Raw genomic sequence first — 23,444 nt, forward strand, 5'->3', positions numbered from 1 at the left:
CTCCTCCTCCCCCTCCTCCTCAAAAAAAGAAAGTAAAAAAAACTAATCAAAATTGCACTTGTCATTATATGAGTATTTGATGCCCATGCATTCTCCAGATTATTTTAATGTAGAATAATAGTCAGAACTTCTGGGAATTATTTTCATCTTTAAAATATAGTGCTTGGTATTTTGCATGGGTAGGATTTGAGAAATATGCTGTTATGCACTTCCTTTGTTTTACTGATGAAAAGGGCTGATAATGCATAATTATAGCATAATAAATACTTAAGTAGACCCTTATAATTATGACTGGGTGCAAATGTCAAGTCCAGGCTTTCCTATGATTGAGTTCTGATACCTGAAGCAGAACAGGATAAGAACAATGATTGACTAGAATTTATTGATATTATCATATTCAAAATCAGGTATCTAGTTATCAGAGAGAAATTGGACAAATTCGGTTGAATTTCAGCATATTTGTATTATTGAGTACTTTTAAGTAACTTAAAAATCAAATTATTTTTCCTTATGCAATGAGATAGAATGCAGATTCTTATAAATTTCTTAACTGCTGACAAAAAAAAGTAGGCTTTGATTAAAGGGTATCAATATACCATTTCTGGTGAATTTTATGTGTTATTTTGGTAGCTTTTTCTGTTGTAGCAAATATTTGACAAAAGGAACAATTTAAATGAAAATTTTATTTAGCTAAGACTGAAGAATCTGTTTCCTTTATTTGAAAACATTATTTTGCTGGTATATATTTCCAAAGTGGAGGCATGTATTTCAAATATACAGTAAAACAAACCTTTGATTTGAGGCCAGTGGCTACAGGGCTGGTGTTTTCTGAGATGTTGCCTCGGGCCTTACATCTCTTTTTTCTATACTTTACAAATTCCCTATGATCTACCTTTTTAGTTATTGCAGTATTGGTACATTTGAGATTTAGCAAAAAACATAGAAAAATAGTAGGTAGACCCAAACTCTTCAAAACTGTTTCCTTAAAAATGTACCCATACAGTTATTGTGTGTTTATATTGGAGGCTGCTGGGTGCTAATTTTTAGTAATCTGTTGAATTTTTAGAATTGCATGTCACTTCACACACATTAGATGCAGTTTTTATCTATAAAACCAAAGAAAATACATTTCATTTCCATTTCATGCAGTTTTAGTTTTTCTTTTTTTAATTCAATAGGCAACATTTCATATGAATTTTAATCTTTTCTTTTAGGCCAAGTTATGATTGACAAAAATCCAGGAATCACCTCAGCAGTAAATAAAATCAACCATATAGATAACACTTACCGAAATTTCCAAATGGAAGTGCTATATGGAGAGGAGAACATGATGACCAAGGTATTTTTGTCTTAGTGTCGTGTTATATAAAATTTAATGTTTAGAATGAGAGATGACAAAAATTAAAATATTTTTAATACCCAGTATGAGTATGAGAATGCGAGCATTTCCATGTACTATTGATGGGAGTCCAAATTTGATACATTCAGGACAAGTGTATGATAATACACAGGGTGGGGCAAAAGTAGTAATACCCAGTATGAGTATGTGAGAATGTGAGCATTTCCATATACTATTGATGGGAGTCCAAATTTGATACATTCAAGACAAGTGTATGATAATACACAGGGTGGGGCAAAAGTAGGATTATAGTTGTTTATACGGAAAATAATACAGTAATTAATAAATAAAAATACAAGAATAAACTGTGCTTCATATAATCACAATTAAAAACCTACTTTTGCCTCACCCTGTATAACAATTTTGAATAGGTATGTCTTTTGACCTAGCATTCCATTTATAGGAAGTTATCCCAAGGGTGTAAGTAAACAAAATTATAATGATGTATGCACTAGGTTCTTCATCGTTATTTTTATAGTAACAAAGTAAGTGAACGAATGAGAACAACCTGAATGTTCATCAGTAGAGTACTCATTAAATTCTGGTATAACAATACAATGGAATATTCCATCATTAAAGGTTATTTAGCTCCATACTTATTAAAATAAATTGCCCACTGACAGGTGAAGCAAGTATATAACATAGTTCAATTTTAACTAAATATCTATGTAAATATGCACATATATCAGAATGTTTAACAGGGGGCATATTTTTTATGTGTTATTGGTGACCTTTGTTATCATCTTTATACTTTTCTACTGCCCAAATATTTCTTTTATAAGAAAAATCTATTTCAAAGAAAAACATAATTTAAAATATGTAGGAATAGATTCCTGATATAAAATAATTTATAATTCTCCACCCCCAAAATCCTCAGGAGTGCTGGATGTAATAAACTATTTTTTGGCCAAAAGTCTTATAGTATGATATGTTAATGTGAAATTTTGTACCCAAGCTAGAAAATAGGCTAAACTCTATAAGTTGACAAAAATTTTAATAACAAAGGCCACTCTTAAAATGTTAAACATATTTTTCAAACAGGACTTTATAAAACTCAGGACAGAATTTATGCAAAATAATTATTTTTTAAAATTCTAGGACACATAACCTTAGGTGAATATTATTTTAAGTATATTATCTCTCCATAATTTAATATCAGAATATTAAAATACCATTTACTACACACTTACTGTTGGGCCCTGAGTTAAATGCTTGAAATGTAGCAAATCCTAAGAAGCCCACAAGATAATGATGGTTGTTATTAATATGCTCTTTATGCAGGTAAAGTAACAAGGAATGACTGAGCAGGGTGTTTGGAGCCAGGCTTCTGACTCCAGAGTCCATGCATGGTCTTTCCCTGTACAGCAAACCTCCACTGCCTACTACTTGTGTATAATGTATGAGGTCTGTTATGGCAAGTAAAATTTGAATGTGAATCCTTTGATAATAACAGTGTTTATTTCAGTCGATATTAAGGCATACACTTAATTGAACATTGTGCATGTTCTTCACTTGGTACTGACTCTTAGGGTAACAGGTAACAACATCATCCTTCTCAAGAGATCTAAACGTTCTAAGAAACTTCTGTAATGTAATAAATGCTTTGTAATTGATTTCCTAATTTATGAAGTTTGTTCTTAGGACATATGTTATACCTAATACTTTTACCATAAAATATATGTTAAAAGTCAGTATAATTTTTGTGCTCCAAAGAGTCACATTTAAGATAAACTTTAGGAGTTCATACAACATTTAAGTACTATGTGTGTATATTTTAAGTAAAAAGATTCCTGAGAGTGAATTTGGCTGAAATTAATGCTGACTAAGGGAGTGAGGTATCAAAGGCAGCATGAAGAAAACCAGAGGGATATTTAGAATCTAATTTTTAAACTAGATCTGTGCCTCACATTAAGGAACTAAAAAGGGGGAGTAGAAAGGAGATTTCAGGAAAAGTAGTCACAAGACATAGTTAAACCTTCCAGGTTGTATACCCAGAAAGACTTTTAATTGGGCAGAATCATGAAGAAATATTTCCAACTCTGGAACCTTACTAATATAGCCAGAGCATTTGATGTGGTTGTGAGGGGAAAAAATATGTACAAATTTGGAAGTAAAGCCCATGAAAGCAGAATATAAAAGACATATCTCTATCAGATTTATAGAACTTTCTGGCCTTTGATTCTTTATGAATTCAAATTGGGAAAGAAGAAAAGAGAACGATTTGTTCTATACACTGGTTCTAATTTATAAATATGAAAGTTGCAAAGTCCAAGTAACTATCTACAAACATAGCAAAATACTTGGTGCTATGTGGAAGTGCTGTTTGCAACTTAGCTACTCACCATGAAGATACAGGTAGTGTGTTGTTTCAGATTATACATTTTTTTCCCCTCCATCAGGTCAGCCAGTCAATTGGTCTATCTGAAAAATTCCTCATGTGGTTTGGGAATCATTTTATGGCCCTTTATGATGGATGAGATAGGGAGCCATTTGACTTTGAAGAGATGACTTCTCATGAAAAAGTCTAAAGCAGGATTTTAACTGGTCTCAAGTATAGCATGAACACCAGAATTCTAATCAAAATGCCTTTAAATGCACTGTTATTTGCTCCTAGTAGTAGTATATTGAAATATGTATATGTGCATGGGTGCATCTATCCATATCAATGGCTGAAATTGAAGACTAAGCAAATTAACCAAAAACTTAATACCTTTTTCAGGTTCGGGAAAACAACTATACCTATGAATTTGATTTTTCAAAAGTCTATTGGAATCCCCGTCTCTCTACAGAACACAGCCGTATCACAGAACTTCTCAAACCTGGAGATGTTCTATTTGATGTTTTTGCTGGGGTTGGGCCCTTTGCCATTCCAGCAGCAAAGAAAAACTGCACTGTATTTGCCAATGATCTCAATCCTGAATCCTATAAATGGCTACTGCACAACTGTAAATTAAATAAAGTGGACAATAAAGTAAAAGTCTTTAACTTGGATGGGAAAGACTTCCTCCAAGGACCAGTCAGAGAAGAATTAATGCAGCAGCTGGGACCACTGTCAAAAGAAAGAAAACACGCTGTGCACATTGTCATGAACTTACCAGCAAAGGCAATTGAGTTTCTCAGTGCTTTCAAATCTCTTTTGGATGGGCAGCCATGTGGCAGCGAGCTCCTTCCCATAGTACACTGTTACAGCTTTTCCAAAGATGCTAATCCTGCTAAGGATGTTCAGCAACAAGCTGAAGCTGTGTTAGGCATTTCCTTGGATCCATGCAGTTCAGTTCATCTAGTAAGAAACGTGGCCCCTAACAAGGAAATGTTATGCATCACCTTTCAGATTCCTGCTGTTATACTCTACAAGAACCAGACCCTAGATCTAGGTGAGCAATTTCTGGGAAATTAAATGTAAGCTATAATACTTTTCATGTAGCTTTCTTAGACTATATATTTCATATAATTTATTAAATTTGGAGTGGGTTAATCTAATTCTAGTTAGATATTTCAGTTTAAGTCCCCTTGTCATTTGTGATTGGTTTCTCCCAATTTAACAAATTTTAGTAAGTCACACTGTTCAATATAGTAGAAGGCTATTTCATTAAATAATAACTCCACAGGAATTCATATAAGTTGAATAGATTAAAAAGCCTATATTATTTGCCTTTTAAACATATTTTCAAATGTTAAGTATCTTATCTAATACTAGAGGCCCGGTGCACACAATTTGTGCACTCAGAGGGGCTTCCCTCAGTCCGGCCTGTGACCTCTCCCAGTCTGGGAGCCTTCGGGGGATGTCCAACTGACAGCTTAGGCCTGCTCCCCGGGGGCATACTTAGGGCTGCTGTGGAGGCAGTAAAGGCTCCCTTCACCGCTGCTGCATTTGCCAGCCATGAGCCCAGCTTCTGGCACACTCACCAATAGGAGGCAGCTCCTGTGTTGAGCGTCTGCACCCTGGTGGGCAGTGCCTGTTATAGCGACCAATCATTCTGCCATTTGGTCGATTTGCATATTAGCCTTTTATTATCTAATATAAGTTTTCTGGATCTGTTACAGAGAATCATGAAGATCCTCCACCTCTTAAACGCCAGAGGACTGATAAAGCCTTTTCAGAAGAAAAAACAACAATTGCTTAAATGACTTAATTGGAACTATTTTCTCCATCTCCCCACTAGATTGTTATGTAGTGAAATATAATTTGTATGATTTCATAAAATTTTGGCATTTAGTTACTTTAGTATTAAACTGTTATATTTTGCCCATGTTTTATTGTAAATTGAGGATTATCAAAAGTTTAAATGAAATGTCTATTAAACATTTTATTACCTAAATTATACTATATGTTTATTATCTAAATTATTTAAATACCTTTAAATATGTCTGTCTCTTGTATACTAACTGGGAAAGCACTAATATCACTTTGCAGACATCCTTAGCTGAAGACTGTTGCTAAGTTTTATATAGTACTCTTATACTACCACTTAAAAGTAATAAAAATGAGATTATTTAGATCAGGAATATGCAACCCATGTCTGGCAGCCAAATCTGGCCTGCCACCAGTTTTTGTATGGCAAGTAATTTGAAAATGGTTCTTACATTTTAAAATGGTTGATAAATAATCAAAATAATAAGATTTGGGGGGACACAGATGCGGAGTGGAGGGGCACATACAAGAATCAACCAATGAATGCATACATAAGTAGAACAACAAATTGATGTTTCTCCCTTCCTCTCTCTGAAAAAAAAAAAAAAAAGAATTCAATAATAAAAGAAAACATGTTTTAAAAAAATTAAAACAAGATTTCCCTTCACACACAGATTAGCAGTAGCTACTTTCAGAGTTCAGCATTTTTGGGTCCTTGGTGCAAATGCAAAGGAAATTTCTGTCTTTCAAAATCCATTAAACTACAATTGAGCTTCCACCTAATCTTCAATTGAAAGTGAATAATGTGCTGTGTAATGACATACTAAAAGGCAGATATCAAGGGAAGAATCTAATAGAGTCTTACAAATGCCTTCCAAGTGATGAATATGCTCAGAATCATATGCTCTGGATTGATATCTGTATTAGGCAACCTCTATCTGTGTGAAAATGTTACCGAAGAGATGAGAAGACCTCAGCTCTTATCTTCTTGAGGGAAGGATTTCAATCAAGAGACAAAATGTAGAAAAGCAAGCAAGAATTTATTGACCGCAGCAAAAACATACTTGGGGCAGTGTAACAAGGAAGGGCAGAGAAGAAGCAACAGGAGAGCCCAGGCTGGGCTGCTTTGGCTCACTCAGAAGTCAGAGAAAAGGAGACCTTGGAGACAGGTTCAGGGGGTTATCCTGGGATGAGCTGAAGCTACCCATTGCTCCCCAAGTTGGAAGTCTCAAGGGGTCTCTTAGGTTAGGGGATACATGCATGTGGGAGAAGGGAATGGCACAGGTATACTCTTTGGAGAGAGAGTGCACTGGGACCTTCATTTTTAAGGGTTTTTAAAGGCTGGGCATTTAGGGGAGGAGGTCTTAGGGGCAGATCAAAAGAATATTCATCAGCTTTATGCTAATATACCAAAATGAGATTTATTCTCTTACTGTCTGTCCTTGGGTGTGGTTGGCAAATGGCACTTAATTAGATTTCTGTTATGTCTCCCTGAGTAGGGTGATTTAAACTATTAACCCTCTGGTTGGAGAGAAGTGCAGATCACTTACCCTTAGTATCCTTAGTTTGGGGAAGATAGGACTTACTAGGTGGCTGCAAACTGCTGTTTTAACTATCTTTAAGTTTCCCTATTCCGTTTGTCCTGGAGTTTTCCTAGCTTTTTACTATTCTATAACAAAAAGATGTTTTTTTTTAAAGGTGAAATGTGTAAAATCTCATTACAGATAACCATTAATAAGTGATAATTTACAATTGATTTTAATGATAGGAAACACTTAGAATCCCCATTAAAGGAAATGTTATTCTTCCCAAAAAACGCATTACAAAAAATACTCAATTATATCTGGAATTTTGTTAATTAAAAAATTGTGCCAATTTATCTATTGTTATATAAGTACCTATTTTAATGTCCTCAATTTTGCTTAGTCCACAAAGCCTAATATATTTACAATCTAGCCCTACAGAAAAAGCTTTGAGGACCCCTGATCCAAGTCATTAATTAGAAACTCAAATGCCTTCAGAAGCCAGACAGGTAATATAAGTAGATGAAGACAATCAATGATAAGAAGTGTAGAAAAGTAATGAATTGGAGCCTTTATTCCTTATCTAATGGCACTTTAAAAAATCATTTTGAAACTCAACCCAACCTCAAGCAAGAACTTGAGGGCTAATTCAGCCAGGGGATTACTAGTTTGGGACTTCTAATTTTATTACCCTCCTTTCCCTCCCAGGGAGAAGTATGTAGGTCAGGGGTCAGCAAACTTTCTATAATGGGCCAGATAGTATTTTAGGCTTCATAAGTCATAATAAGGTCTGTAGCTTCTCAACTCTGCCATAGTAGCCCAAACGTAGCCATAGACAATACATAAACACTGTGTTCCCAAAAAACTCTATTTATGGACACTGAAATTTGACTTTCATATGCTTTTCATGTATTAAAAAGTATATTAATCTTTAGGCATTTTTCAAACTTGAAAAGAATGTAGACACCAATCTTAGCTTACAGAGCATACAAAAGCAGGCAGTAGTTGAATTTGGCCAGGGGTCAATAGTTCGCCTCCTCTTGATCTATTCTAGGTGAAGAAAATTAATTGCAAGTAGGAATAAAATTTTCTAGTACTGTATGTGCTAGGTTATGAATATTAAGTACGGGTAAAAATGATGTTATTTGTACATGTAAAGTGGTAAGATTCCTGCCTCCATTTAGTCATGCCTTAATTAGACAAAATATGCAGTATGTAGTTGTAAAGAAAACATAATCTTTAAATGCTTCTATTAGCATTTTAACCCCCCCCCCCCCCTGCCGCCGCCCTTCTCCCTCAGCATGGATAAATGAATGTGTGATTATTTCATTATTTAAATCTAGGCCCTCTCTAAACTTTCTGATGGTGATGGCTGATAATAACTAAACTCTTGATGAATCCACTAGAAACTGACAGCTCATTAGATACAATTTTTAATTTTGTTAATTTTTGACAAGTTTTGTGCCACCTTAAATTGAAATGATGATCTCATCACCTGTTGACAGCCTAAAGATAACTTCTAAAAAAAAGCATAGATCAAATATTTATTGAATGAAATTAAGGAATAATGCATCCCAACTATGATATAAATGTATTCAATACCACTAATATCTGCTTAAAAGGAGGAGAGTAGTTAATGGTCAATCATGTTCTATGTCATGAATTTCTTAACTTCTCTCAGGATATCAAGAAGGTTAGATTATGTCATTTATATCTCATAAAAAAACTAGGTACTTGATATATTAAAATTTCTTTGAAATCTTAAGAAGATTTCTACTCAGATGATTTTACACAGCTGTTGTTTGTAAGTTTGAACCTGACAGTCATCTCGAGAGCACGGACTCTGGAGTTTGACCACTTGGATTCAAATCCAAATTCTGCTACTTTTAGGTTGTGTTGACCTTTGTGAAGTTATTTGCCCTTTCTAAATAACTTGCCTCAGCTTCTCCATCTGTTAAAGTGGGGAAAATAGTACTAACACTGTTGTAAGGATTAGAAAATGCACAAAGCAGGAAGCATCATACTTGGCACATGCTCAGTAGTTGTTAGCTATTACTTCTGTGCTAGTAAAATGTTAAAAGTAGTAATTCATGCCAATGGTTGAGCATCCACCCATGAACAAAGAGGTCACTCACTGGTTTGATTCCAGTCAGGGCACATGCCCAGGTTGCTGGCTTGATCCCCAGTAGGGGGCGTGCAGGAGACAGCAGATGGATGATGTTTCTCCCTCATCAATGTTTCTCTCTCCCTCTCTCTCTTAAAAGAAATAAAAACATTAAAAAAAAAAAAAGTAATTCATGCAGATAAAAGACTTATACAACCTTTTGTCTCCAAGAGGAAATCACTGGAAGGATAGGGAACAACCTAATCAATTTAGAATATTTCTGTTATTTAGTGAATTATTGTCATTAGGTTAGCTTTCACCATTCCCTTTGATCTAATAGGATCATTTAACAACTCCTAAATTCTGCCTATTGAACAAAACATGGCAATAGTAAGGGCAAAATATTTAGAAAGACACAGAAGTTTTGGAATTTATTTGCCAAATCAAGTGCAGGCAATTCCCAAAATAATAAGATAGGCTCAAAAAAGTTTCAAAAGTTTTTGAAATGTTCTATTAATTAGTTAATTCCATTTAAATACATGATGCAAGGTACTGAGAACTAGTAATAGTGTTTCTTTTTGAAAGACAATACCTAGCTTTGTCAGCAGAGTAGACAGAGCAAAGCCTTAACTATAGGTCCAAAGTTCTCACTGTTCTTTGAATAGATTTATAGATTATATCAAAAATGCTAATTCTCAGTTGGGGAATACTAATAGATAAGAGAAACAGGATGCAGCCTCATAGAGTATAGATAAAACTAGACTTCAAAACAAAAAACCTGTTTTCTAATTCTGGCTTTTTGCTAACTTGTGTATATGATCTTGCCCTACTCAATTATTTGATGCCTTGGTGTTCTCAAGTATCAAAGATGGTTAGAAGTACTGTAAAGATGAAGATGTACTCCTGAAATTAATACTTGCTTAGTCAAGTAAGATGGAGTTGTTACATAAGGATATTTCACACAACTTTCCACTCATAAAATTAACATCTGCTAAAATGGGGATTTGATAGGAAATCCCTTAATTTGCTTGAGAAACTATGTCCCATATCCAGTGGTCTATATAATAATCATAAATGGTTGAGATCCAACAAATATCCATCCTATCCACATCCAAACTCTTTAAGCAAAATCCTGGGTATACTAAAAATCTTTGAAGTTTCAACAGAAACTACATCAGAGTCTCATAAGGAAATTTCATTTAAAATGTATCCATTCCAGTTGGTCTCCAAAGTTTCATCATAAAATGAGTTCACTTTGGAGGTGAAAGGTGCCATTTAAGTATTAAGTTTTATTAACTTACTTCTTTGAATTTGTCATTAAAGCAGGTTAATACTCTTCTCTAGTTTAGCCTAAGTATGGCTCACAGCTGGAAACTGTAACACCTTGATCAAGGTTTGTCTCACTTTCCACTGCTCAAAACAGGCACTGAGTCCTTAATATTAAAACAGTGACTTTATCCCAGGTCAGGTTTTACTTGCCATAACTTTCTGGTAGAAGGAAATATATCCACTTGTCTGGACTAGTATTAAGAAGACATTGAGAAAATAAGGAACATTTTATGAGAAGAAATAATAGACTTGGATATTAACACTAAATGTTGTATTCAAATGGCATTTTATAATGTGTTCAAGTAAAACACTGTAATAAGAGAAAAACCACAAAACTTAGCATACAGTCTAGCTTTATTTTTAAAAAGATTTTACAAGTCTGTCAATTTCAAATATACATAGGTAAATTATTCATATCTTTCATCAGATGAGGCTTCAATCCCTCTCAAAAAATATAAGTAAAAAATCTTTTCCCCACAAATATGTTTGCACTATATTGCTCAGCTTAGTTCTGAAATGTTCTCTTTGTAAATACTTTAGCACAGCTGCTATGCTGATACTGTTGTTGTGCAACTACATATGGCTACAAGTTTACAAGTCTGCTTTACTTTAGTCAGCTCCCTAGCTCTGCTCCCAGGTCCAAATCTTATAAAGGAAGAATAAAGGTTAACTGGCCTGCCAGAAAAGCCCACTGAATGCATCCTGTAGTGCTCTGTGGCAAGCAAGAGAAGAAGTATAGCCTCCAGCAAGGTCCTGTGGAGAGGCAGCTCTGACGTGGTTTAAATACCTAAAAAACAAAACAAAAATGTAGCATTGATATAAAAAGCACATAAAATTGGTAACATTTTAAAAAGCGATGGTAAAGCTGTGGATGAAAAAGACGCCACATACTAAACCTAACAAGTTCAGAGAGGCCTGCATGGCAGGCCTTACAAACTCAGATATCTAAAGTAACCACATAGGATAGTCTGAAATTAGAACTTCATAACTAAAAGCAAGGCATGGTGTGTAGTCCTGTCCTAGGCAGGTATCTTCCTTGACAAAGGTCAATCTTTACCTTACCTAAACCTGTCTATTGTCTTTTGCATTTATGATAACACTAGAGGCCCAATGCATGAAATTCGTGCACGGGTAGGGTCCCTAGGCCTGGCCTGCGATCAGGGCAGATCATCCCCGGCTGACAGCAGCCGGCCCTGCCCCTAGCCACCAACGCTGCCGGTCGCCCTCCATTTGTGGGGTGACCAGAGGGGCGATTGGGGCCCTGTTTGCTCGCACCGGCCTTGGCCTGGTGCCGCCCGCATCTGCCGCCACCCACCCCCAATTCCCATTCCCCATCAGGCGATCGGAGCCTGCTGGCCAGGGTGAGGGACCAAGAGGTTCGCTGTTCCCACCCGCTCGCTGGCCCCGCCCCCCACCGCCAGTCGCCCTCTGTATGTGGGGCGACCAGTGGGGCGATTAGGGCCCCGCTCACTCGCACCCACCTTGGCCTGGCACCGCCTGTGTCCGCTGCCACCCACCCACGGTTCCCCATCGGGCAATCGGGGCCTGCAGGCTGGGGGCAGCTCCTGCGTTGAGCGTCTGCCCCCTGGTGGTCAGTGCGCATCATAGCGACTGGTCGTTCCGCTGTCCGGTCGAATTGCATATTACACTTTATATATATAGATAGGAATGTCAGGGTAATTTCTTTTTTCCATACTCCTCAGGGCACAATTTCCCATCAGAGCAGAGACCACAAGACCCTCTCATTGTTATTGTTATCCTGTTAATTGTCAACTGTTAACTATCCTATACCCACTAATGTAAAAGAAGTATGTGTCTATTTGAGTTATTTTTATGCAATCCGAGATATCACTGGGCTTTGCTTTCCCCCACCTCCCTAATCTACCACCAGTGGATTTCATGTAACTCCCCTTAGGCTTGCCTCCTCCTCTGATTGTAGTGTATAAAATAAGGTGCAAAACTGCCATCCTCTGGAGCATTTTCTCAATCCCTTGAGCTTTTTGCTTCCCAGCAATTGTCAGTTTGGCTCAAATAAACTCATAAAAATTCTTACAGGTTCCGACATTTCCTATGTTGACAAGCAGATTCAAATTTTAAAGAGGAATTCTGATTTGAAATGTACATCTGATGAGAGAAAAGCTCTCCTTTCAGATGAAGGTCAACCCCATGGTGAGGGACCATATGGGGAATGCTCTCTGCCAAATGCTGTACAGTACTTGGAACATCAAGTGCATAAAGATCTTTTTCTCAAAGTTCAATTTAAGTCTCAGTTAATTTTTGTCTGAGGGAGGAATATTTTTTCCTTAAATCATTGAGGTTTCTTTCAGCAGTCTGAGCTGCCAATCAATTATCATGTGCTTTCTTCTCAGAGGAAATAATCTGCCCTTGATAAGAATGAATGGTTCTCGCCCTAGCCAGTTTGGCTCAGTGGATAGAGCGTCGGCCTGCGGACTGAAAGGTCCCAGGTTCGATTCTGGTCAAGGGCATGTACCTTGGTTGTGGGCACATCCCCAGTAGCGAGTGTGCAGGATGCAGCTGAATCGATGTTTCTCTCTCATGGATGTTTCTAACTCTCTATCCCTCTCCCTTCCTCTCTGTAAAAAATCAGTAAAATATATTTTTAAAAAAAAGAATGAATGGTTCTCTCCAATTCTTCAAGATCTTTGGCTCGCTTTCTATAGGTCTCCAACTCTTCAGCTACATGGCTGATCTTTTCCACCTGCTTTAGAAAGTTTTTCCTTTTTCTCTCTAACAGGTAATTTTCTTCTGTTATTTTCCTAAGAAGTATGATTACATTTACTTGATACAGGTTAGCCATTACTTTAAGTTTGTGCTGAAGCTTTTGAGTCTCATTTTCAAGCTGTTCACTTTCTGACTGTAAAGATGCTTCTTCATTCTGAAGATTTTCAGTACACTCTATAAGCTCTTCCTTTGTTTTTTCTACTTCAGTTAATTGAGTGTATATTTGGTTTCTTTCTCCTTCAAGGGTTTTTAAAGAAGCCTTTAGCTTAGCAGGATGAATCAGCTTCTTCAAAGCTCCTTTTGGTTGATTATCTAAGAATGCACCATTTTATGAATCACTCTTTCATTACCAATTCCAAGTTATCCCTTAAGTCTTCTCCTAGCACAGCAGCCCACTCTTGCTGCAAGCATTCATTTCATCAGAGACTTGATCTGATTTTCATTATCACATAGAATTTGTTTTGCATATACTTTGGAGTCTTCAATGTTATTTTCTGTTTATTATGTTCACTCATTTTTTTCATTCTTCAGCTTCTTGTAAAAGCTGTTTCTGGCTTTCCTGAAGTTGGGAATTTTCACTCAAAGCATCTTACGGCTCTCTTAAGTCCTTCATTCGTTTGAAATATTTTGAAGGTTGCTTTGGCTTCAGCTACCTGTGATTTGAATGATTCTCATTCATCTTCCAAGGACTGGATCCTTTTTTGAAATATCCACCATCAATTCAAATTGCTCAGAATGTTTTGATTTCTCTCCCTTTAACTTTTTCTAGAAAGAGTATCACTTCCTCAAATGCAGATTTGGAAGAGTTCAGCTTTTCACAGATTGCCTCCAAACTTTAAGCTTCTGTTGACTCCTTCTCAAAGCTGGAATCCTTTAATGACTAAGCTGCATTCAGTCCAGAACTCAAACCCACACCGGGCAATGGCAACCAGACCACTACCGAGCTGTGTGTGCGGGGAGGGGGAAAGTGTGGGAGGAGAGGGGCGATGCTGGAGGACAAGGCGCCAGCAAGCCTCAAGTGTGCAAGCTATATGCTGGGGAGCCTTGGACCCTATGTTACAATTTGCGTCCCGAAGGTCCAAGCCAAGAGCCTGAGATTTCCCCTCTCCTCGCCACACACACCTCGGTTTAGTTTCCGCCAGGCCAAGCCAGGCACCTGCCAGAAGGCGGGACATGGTGAATTTATGCTACTACTTTAGCGAGGTTCACAGACATGCCCCGGCCTTTGCTCTTAAAGGGGCTGGCACTCTACCTGGCAAAGCTACTCCACTTTTGGAAGTCCAGGAACTCAGGGCTGAGAAAATGGGATTTGGCTCAGGCTCTGCACTGTGCTATGGGCCACTCAGTCCAGATAACAAGGATTTTGGCCCAGGTCACACATGCCCCACCCCCCAAACACACACTCTACGGGGTGACCTTGAGGCTCCCCCTGGAGACCCCTCCATGCAGCCCGGTTGAGCGCTGCACACCGCACTCCTGGACCAGGGGCCAGCGCCAGCCCCAATCCACAGCGCGTTCTTCTTGCAGCCCTGTAAGAGCCCATGGATGCTCAGAGGAACCTGCCAGTCCGGGAAAACGGGTCGCACCATTTGTGGCAGGATTTTTGGCAATATTTTATAAGCCCTTCAGACCTATATTTAATTTATAGAGGATTTATTTATAATGATGAACCCTTAAAGCACAGAGCTTGGGACAATCACAGCTTGTTTCTGTCTTCATTACAAAACCAAGGATTTTTGGTTTGACTGATAATGTTTATTTGGGCAAAGACACATTTACTTAAGTCTTCTTTTATGAATACTCTGCTGAGTTCTGCTCGCCATACTGTTTTTTCATTCGCTTTATATTAGTGTGATATTGCCTACTACCCTATGATAATTTATACTTTTTTTTGTTTTCTTTTAAAAAGGTTACTTTTGTTCGAATTTATTTGAAAGCATTCTTAGAAGTCATTTGTGGGAACAGCTTGGATGAAGATGGACCAATTGCCTGTCACTCTTTGTAAGTCCCCATGCAACTAATCTAATCCTTTATCGTTCATTACATTTTTTTTTAAACCTTCAAAGTTTTGGGCTTTCATCTCTATTTTTTATCCTTCCTATAATTAAAATATAATAAAATTGTAAGTGAAGAGTAAGTGTGCATACAGAATAAAAAGTTGTACTCACTGTCTAAAGGATATCAGAATAGAGAATGATCTTGGAAGATTGTTGTGTTATAGACATTTGCACACTGAACTCTATTCCTGTTATTAAGGAATTACAGATGGGGAAGGCTTATCTATTCAGCATTCACAGGGGTGGGCAAAAGTAAGTTTAATTCTAGTTATAATACAAATAAATAACACAATAGTTAATAATACAAGAATAAACTCTGTTTTGTGTACTCAACTGTAAACCTACTTTTGCCAACCCTGTATGTTCTGAAACAAATACATAAACAACTGAGAGAAGGAAGATAACCTACTAGTAGTTTCAAAATTACAAAATATATTGTCTCCTTCTTTTACAGGAAAGGAAACCTTAGAAAATTTCATGTTAAAGAAATCTCTGAGACTGAGTCTGAGTTCAAAAGAATGTCCCAATTAGTAAATACAGAAGAATCTTTTGAACTGATCTCAAAAGACAGTATAAAGACACTATTTTTCTTCAATCACATGTAATTATTTAGCAACTCAAACTTTCTACCTTGATAAAGGTAGATAAACAGGCCTAAAAAAAATTGGAGAATCCTATCCAAAGAAGGGCAACTTGTTAGCATGACTACCAGCACTGTTGCAAAACAAATATTTCCAGCTTTGCATTAATGCCTAGTTTAAGAAACCACATTGTTACTTCAGGCCTCAGGAAGTAAAGGAGCTTCACCCACCTTAGAATTACGGGTAGGGCAAATGAATAAATCAGGCACCAGAACATTTTAATAACTTGGAAACTTTTCTACTCATTCCTTCAAACTTCCTGTGTGTCAAAGTCTTGATGCATGAGCAACTTATTATTTCTAACATAATAACAAGTCTGTTTTTCATTTGTATCCATGTTTAATAAGCTTGTGTGATTAAAAAAATATATGGCGATATAAGAGGCCAAATAGAAAAAGTGGTCAAAGTAAGACGCGGTGTAAGCTCCTGGAATTGGCTGTAATTTATTCACATTGCCACAAATCAAGGTGTTAACTCAATCCTTTGCTTCTCTGCCAAGGGGAAAAGGGGAAAGTGGAAGGAAAAGAGAAATAAATATTTATTGAGCAATGACCTCCAAACTTTTTTATAATATATTTATAGCAGTAAAAAATATTTGAGCATGCATCTCCAAAATGTATATACTTATTTATAAATTATATACATTTAGTAGTATATAATACATAATTATACACATAATATACTAACATAATAAGTATATTATAAAATATATACTAATTAAAGGATGAGATAAAGATACTTAATAAAAGTTCCAATAATTCCTCCCTATATCCTATCTTACATATCCTGGTGGAATGAATCCCACTTTGGAAACTACTATTATTAAATCATCATTGTCAAACTCTTGATAAAACTTTAGGTCCCACAGAATTTAAATAAAAATTCACCAAATCTACTGCATGGTCATAAAAATATCTGTTTATTACCTCCCAGAACACAATAAAATGGAAAACTGTTAAGACTCTGATGCACGAGAAATGAGGTAAGTGTTAAATCACCTTAGAAAATCTAAAAATCAACCTGGCACAGCATAAAATCACTGGGAACTAAATAACTGTCACACAAGTAATAAGTGAATAATAGTTTTTACAAGTATCTTGGAAATGCTATGTTTTATTCCTGATATAAGTTTCTACCTAATTTTTTATCATTACTCCAGATAATATATCAGACTTTATCCTTTCCTCAGACTCTCAAAAGAAAAGCATAGTCTTGGCTCCAATGGCTGTTCACTCATGGCAAAATTCAAGTACCACAGAGGAATGCCTGTCAACTTTCACAAGCCAACTATCATAAATGAGAACTGGTTTTCATCGTGGTAATGCAAACCACTATGCAACTAGCTGTTTTGATTCATCACATTTTGGTACAACTTGCTTCTGGGAAAGTTGAGTCATACCATCTCTGGCTTGGCAATTCAAACATAAACCTGCAGTGTACATACAGCTTTTTATATGTTATCCTGAGAAACCTGAAACAGCTGCACTGCTGGCAGGAAAACACAGGACCACCAGTAAAATATCCAAAACAGTTGCATCTTTTAATTTATGACTGTGCACTGTTTCCATAAAAAGTATATAAAACAGTTCAACTTTTTATAGGTAAAATGTAATAAACAGTCATACTCGGTGATGCCATAAATGTGTAAAAAAAGTTTATTTAAAATGATTAATTAGTGTTTGAAAATAGTGTTTCTTGAACACAGTCATAATCCAGCGCAATGAGCAAATATTTTTATATTTGAGTTATTAATGCTAAGTTGTAGATTCTCACTGCCCAAACCAAGTCAATTAAAATTTCTCTGCATAGCACTGAAGAAAATGCATTTCCCTTCTAGCAATCATTTACATGAAACATGTCTGTGAGAATGATTCTTTAAAGATCTGCCTATTTACATTGCTGTTTTTGATCTCTAGGGCTGCACAAAACCGTTACTGTTAAATATTTTAACCTATTCTCACCATGGTAACCCACATTAATTCCAATTTTCAAAAATAAAACATAGTTCATTCTGTTATTCAACTCTGGGCTTTATTTTCTAGGTACCTTAACTTAATGTTCTTAAACACTTTAATTATTGTGGTACACCAAAGTATTTTCAAGGATCTGCCACATTGAAACCACACAAAGAGAATTTTGTATTTTGCCTACTTTTTCACATTAATCCACATCTGTGTTATTTTAATTCTTTCATGACCGTTACAAGTACATCACTGAATAGGATTCCTGGGGTTTCTGGCAGAGGTCAGTATCATTTCATGTACACCTTTATACAACTGAATGAGGAAGAAGTCTTAGCCAAATTTATTTCCAAAAGTCAAGCTCAGTTGGATTTTGGAGCCCAGAGGTAATTGCTCTGACTATTTAGCCAATCCCAGAGCAGTATTTCTGTTTTTCATGGGTTTATTTTAAATACCTGTAAATCTTATAAGCAGAAACCAAGGAGGGGAAAAAAGAAGTTTGCTTATTTTGGTATCTATACCTTATTATACCTTATTTTTACTAAAAGCAGACTAAACTCAAAGATTTAAAAATCATACCTTTGATTATTTTCTTAATAAGGCTTTAAAAAAGTATGTTTTCAAAAGCATGTCTAAGATAATTCCTGTACAAAGGGTATCTTATGCCCTAACTTACACTCAGTCTAAAGTTGCCTTCCTTTGCCATTACCCATCAAAATCCCTTTCAAACAAACTTTGGAGAAGGGGGAGGAAAGGAGGCAATGGATCCTTAGAGGGGAGTAAGCTTTAGAAAACCACATTGAAGTTTGTTCCTGAACTTTGATTTCCTACACTGTCATTTTCTTCTGTTACATTTAGCAGCTTTTGCTCCCAAAGAAGGTGGTATAATTTACACTTAGCTTCAGAAAGACTTCATTTTCTCTGTTCTTTAACATAAGAGAGTTCCTCTGAGATTACTCTTTTACCATTTCCCTTCCTTTAAAAGCCCTATATTGACCATCTGGCTGAAGTCTTGGACTCAGCTCATTTTAGTGCTATTCAACAATGCTTTGAGTTCTGAGCGAGGGGCAGAGGGCAGGGTCGTCACTCAAGACCAAGAGGCAGTACTCTTCCCCTCCAGTCATAACCTCCCCATGAAAACCCTTAAAAAACTTTGGCTCCAGAGAATCAAAGAATCTTGGAATTTAAATTGAAATGAAAATGTGAAGTTCATGTTAGTTCCCTCTACCTCAAATTACCAGGCCCTATGGAGAGTTAAAAGAAAAAAAAAATAGAGTTAAAAACTTGGACTGGTTTAAACTAAGAAAGGGAGTGAACTCTAGAGACTAAGATTTTATTTTTACAAGGTGGCCCATTTTTTAAAGTTTGCATTTAAAGCCATCATGCATTAAACAGACCAGTTCCAAGTAGTTCTGCCTCCTAGCCTACAAAATTTAAATATAAGTACCATTAAGAGAGATCAGCCATCTGATCTCAGCTGTCAAGATCAAGAGCTCTTGTAAGAAATTCAGCCAAAGCTATAAAAGATTTACATTAACAACCTGGAGTCTATCTCAATGAGATTTAAAAACAATCAGAGCAATAGTGTGCTCAGACAATTAACACTAAAGAGCAGAAATATTCTGAAAACCGAGGTTAGTGCTCAGGTATCCTAATTTAATCATGAGGTCAGAATAATGAACTATCTACAGAGGGAAATTGATCACCATATATTCTAAGACAAATAGGGAAAGCACTACATGTCAGAAATGTCCATAATTCTGAGGGCTGTTTGGTTATAAAAACATATGGCTTAATGAATTACAAGCAAAAATAGAACAAACTTCCACAAACAGTCATAATGTTTCTCTTGGCTTTATTATCTAGTTATCAAGTGAGAACACAACTTGAATAAACTAATTATTAAAGCTGTTTCAGATTTATACTACTACACTTGGTAATCAAGTGACCAATTATTTCAGACATTCAGACCATCAGAACACCAAAGCTCAGATACAGAAATTAAAAGCCACAGGATGCTCACTTAAGTCTTTCTGAACTATAACTGAAGTAAATAAACTGTGAGATTTATTGCTATCAAAGAATCCACTAGGTATTTTAGGAGAGGTAGCTACTACTGAAAGTTAATGAAACTATACAGCAAAAGGAATACTTCCTTGACTTGAGTGTGAACTATCAAACACATAGAAGATAGAACTGTAATATATTCTATGAACAACTGGCAGTTGGTAGTTCTGGATATCTCAATGGACAGACCTCTGAGAACAGATTCCATCAATTTAATACAGACAAATATAGGAATATCTCAGGAATCAGGTGTGGTGAGATAAATCTGAATAGAGCCATGAAAACAAAATCAAAAGATTTTTTATAAATCTTAAATATACTTCTCAAAATCAGATGTTTATCTCAGCAACAATTACATTTGGCTAATTTCAGTATTGTTCTTATATACTTAGATGAGAGTAAGCAGAAAAATGGTATAATGTTTTTACTTACTGATTCTTAAAACATGATACTCATTCCTATGAATTTATTGAAGATAATAACCAGGGGAGAGAGAAGGCAAAGTTTCATGAAAAATCTAAAAATAAATCACATTAGAGTCATATAAAAATAACCATATGTAGATATGTAGATATTGTATATCCCAGTGAGGGACAAGTGCCACTTCTGTGGTGGAAATAAAACAGGTATTATAAAAATAAATATCCTAGTTTCTAAATTTTTTTAACTTCCTTTAAAAATCTAGTGCCCAATTCTGGTTTGTCTAATGTAATTTTTTACTATGAAGTAAGTCCATGCTAACAGATGTGTGCCAAAAATTTCATCACATCTTTATAAAGGCAGGATGAGTAATTTTTCCCTAAGGGTGGGACAGGGAAAATGCAAGAATTCATATGTATGCGGCTCATTCATTCTTCAAAAAATAAAAATAAAATTACTGAGTACCTAATATGTGCCAGGTACTGAAGCAACCCTGAGAATAAAACAGCAAAGATTCCATGGACCTTGTTTTCCATGTTTTCATGGACCTTATAATTCAGCAAGGGGAAAAAAGATGTTAAATAATTAATATAATGAGAAAATCAGGGCTCTATGGGTTTGGATAAAAAGGGAAGCCAACATGAGCAAGTTTAGAAAAGGTCTCCCTAAGAAAATGATAGGTAAGTTTAGACCCAAAAGATGAGGAAGAGCCAGAGGAATAGAGCAGAGATCCAGCAGAAGAGCACATATGAAGCAGCAAGAAGCCATCGCACATACTGAGACATACAAAAAAGGTGTCTCCAGCTAAGGATGAAGCTAGAGATGTAGGCAGATAGAATCCAAAAGAAGGCCTATACAACCAATGTCACCCCAATAAATTCAATTTTGTTTAAAGTCATTATAGGAATGTTTAAGAACTGTGAAATTTATTCACAGGCCAATGGAGAGCCATTGAAAAGTTATTGTTAGGAACCTGATCATTTAAATAAGCTAAGTATTTGGCCGCATCGTGGACTGGAAAAATGCAGTTGATTATAGAGAGACTCCTTATGACAGGGATTTTTAACCTTTTCCATTTCATGGCACACATAAATCAATTACTAAAATTCTACAGCACACCAAAAAATGTATTTTGCCAATCTGACCAAAAAATAGGTATAATTTGGATTCATTAACACAAACAGCTATTGTAGTAGCTGTTGTCATTTTTTTTTAATTTGGCAATCTAAGGGAAAAGACGTCGGTGCCCCTGACTAAATAGTCAAGTAGTGCACAGAGAATAGTCACAACTGCAGCTGTCATTAATCCAGTCAATACTGGCATGAAAATACTGTTTGAACCATTCTTAGCTGACCTTGGTTTTAGCTAATATTACTACTTATAGCCACTAAGATTCCATATGGAGAAAACAAATTCAGTTTCGTTCCTTGTTCAATGGTAGTCAAGCACTCTCCAAAGTTTGCAAAAGGAAAACTCTTCTCATTGGTGTGGTTTTCTATTGATGGCAAACTCTCTAAACTAAAATAAACAACCTCAGTTTTCTGTCCCGCATCACTTCCCATCTTTCCCTGTAGTACATAAATACATAAAGACATCATGGTTTAGCCCTAACCGGTTTAGCTCAGTGGATAGTGCGTCGGCCTGTGGACTGAAGGGTCCCAGGTTTGATTCCGGTCAAGGGCATGTACCTTGGTTGCGGGCACACACCCAGTAGGAAGTGTGCAGGAGGCAGCTGATCGATGTTTCTCTCTCATTGGTGTTTCTGACTCTCTATCTTCTCCCTCCCTCTCTGTAAAAAAATCAATAAAATGTGTATTTTTTAAAAAGACATCATGGTTTAGTAGAAAAGACAAAGATTTTGGAAATGGATACATTTGACTTTGAATCCCTCCCTCTTTGAACAATTTATTAACATTATGATTTGGACAGTGCTTTTTATTTTTCAAGCCTCAGTTTCCTTAACTGTAAAAGTAAGACAACAATACCTCATAGTATTTTTTAGAAGATTAAACGAGAAAAGATATGTAAAGCGTCTGGCATAGAACAGACATTATATAAAGTGTAGTGTCCCTGTCCACCTTATGTATTCTCTTTGATACTATTAATACAAAATATGCTTTCATGATGAATAGGCTTTTCATAGCCCAAATTTCCAAAATATTTTACTTCTGCTAATTAGTATGTACCTCTCCTTTTCCAACTCTGTGACTTTCCTATCTATTCTTACATCTATTCCAACAATAACAATGTTGCCCTCTCTCTTCTGCCTTTTACTGTACCCCAAACATGAAGATCTAAGTAGAGATTGTTTCTGTGTTGTTTTTTTAAATTAAACAAAATATAAGGAGTAGACCTGCTTGTTAATCTTTTACCATAGGGTAACAGAGCAACCCAAGTACACCAATACCTACTTATTAAAAAACAAAAGGGAAAAATTTTACACACATTTATATATACACAAGCATATATGTACAGATCTATATTTCACAATCCTATGCATAGCTTAGTATATTTTTTCTTTTAAAAAATATCTTTTTATTGATTTCAGAGAGGAAGGGAGAGGGAGAAAAAGATAGAAACATCAATGATGAGAGAGAATCATTGACTGGCTGTCTCCTGCATGCCCCACACTGGGGATCGAGCCCGCAACCTGGGCATATGACCTGACCGAGAATCAAACCGTGACCTCCTGGTTCATAGGTCTATGCCAGGGGTGGGCAAACTTTTTGACTCGAGGGCCACAATGGGTTCTTAAACTGGACCGGAGGGCCAGAACAAAAGCATGGATGGAGTGTTTGTGTGAACTAATATAAATTCAAAGTAAACATCATTACATAAAAGGGTACGGTCTTTTTTTTTTTTAGTTTTATTCATTTCAAACGGGCCGGATCCGGCCCGCGGGCCGTAGTTTGCCCATGGCTGGTCTATGCTCAACTACTGAGCCATGCCAGCTGGGCCCATAGCCTAGTATATTTTATTTCAAAAGTTAAAATGCTACATTATTTCCTCTCTCACTGTCTATCCTTCCTTTTATTCTTCATAACCAGTATTTTGATTCCCATCACCATT

The 23,444-nt window shown here is 36.3% G+C and overlaps 2 protein-coding genes across 3 annotated transcripts in view; one reads left to right on the plus strand and one right to left on the minus strand.

Annotated features, from left to right (window-relative positions):
• TRMT5 (tRNA methyltransferase 5) overlaps nucleotides 1–5,726 on the plus strand; it is an 8,829-nt gene extending 3,103 nt beyond the window's left edge. Inside the window, exons 3-5 of the mRNA XM_005874047.2 lie at nucleotides 1,215–1,339; nucleotides 4,119–4,773; nucleotides 5,444–5,726. Of these exons, the coding sequence (XP_005874109.1) occupies nucleotides 1,215–1,339; nucleotides 4,119–4,773; nucleotides 5,444–5,523 (860 nt within the window). The 3' untranslated portion in view covers nucleotides 5,524–5,726. The remainder of the gene's footprint in view (nucleotides 1–1,214; nucleotides 1,340–4,118; nucleotides 4,774–5,443) is intronic.
• A 5,097-nt stretch (nucleotides 5,727–10,823) lies between these two features.
• Nucleotides 10,824–23,444, minus strand: part of MNAT1 (MNAT CDK-activating kinase assembly factor 1) — a 205,994-nt gene continuing 193,373 nt past the window's right edge. Inside the window, exon 8 of one of the 2 annotated variants that reach the window (XM_005874050.2) lies at nucleotides 10,824–11,274. In XM_005874050.2, the coding sequence (XP_005874112.1) occupies nucleotides 11,154–11,274 (121 nt within the window). In that variant the 3' untranslated portion in view covers nucleotides 10,824–11,153. Of the gene's footprint in view, nucleotides 11,275–20,390; nucleotides 20,473–23,444 lie in introns of those variants that run through there. The other variant, XM_014545936.1, reaches the window with a different exon arrangement.

The sequence above is a fragment of the Myotis brandtii genome, unplaced genomic scaffold (genome assembly GCF_000412655.1).
Source record: "Myotis brandtii unplaced genomic scaffold, ASM41265v1 scaffold423, whole genome shotgun sequence".
Lineage (NCBI taxonomy): Eukaryota > Metazoa > Chordata > Mammalia > Chiroptera > Vespertilionidae > Myotis > Myotis brandtii.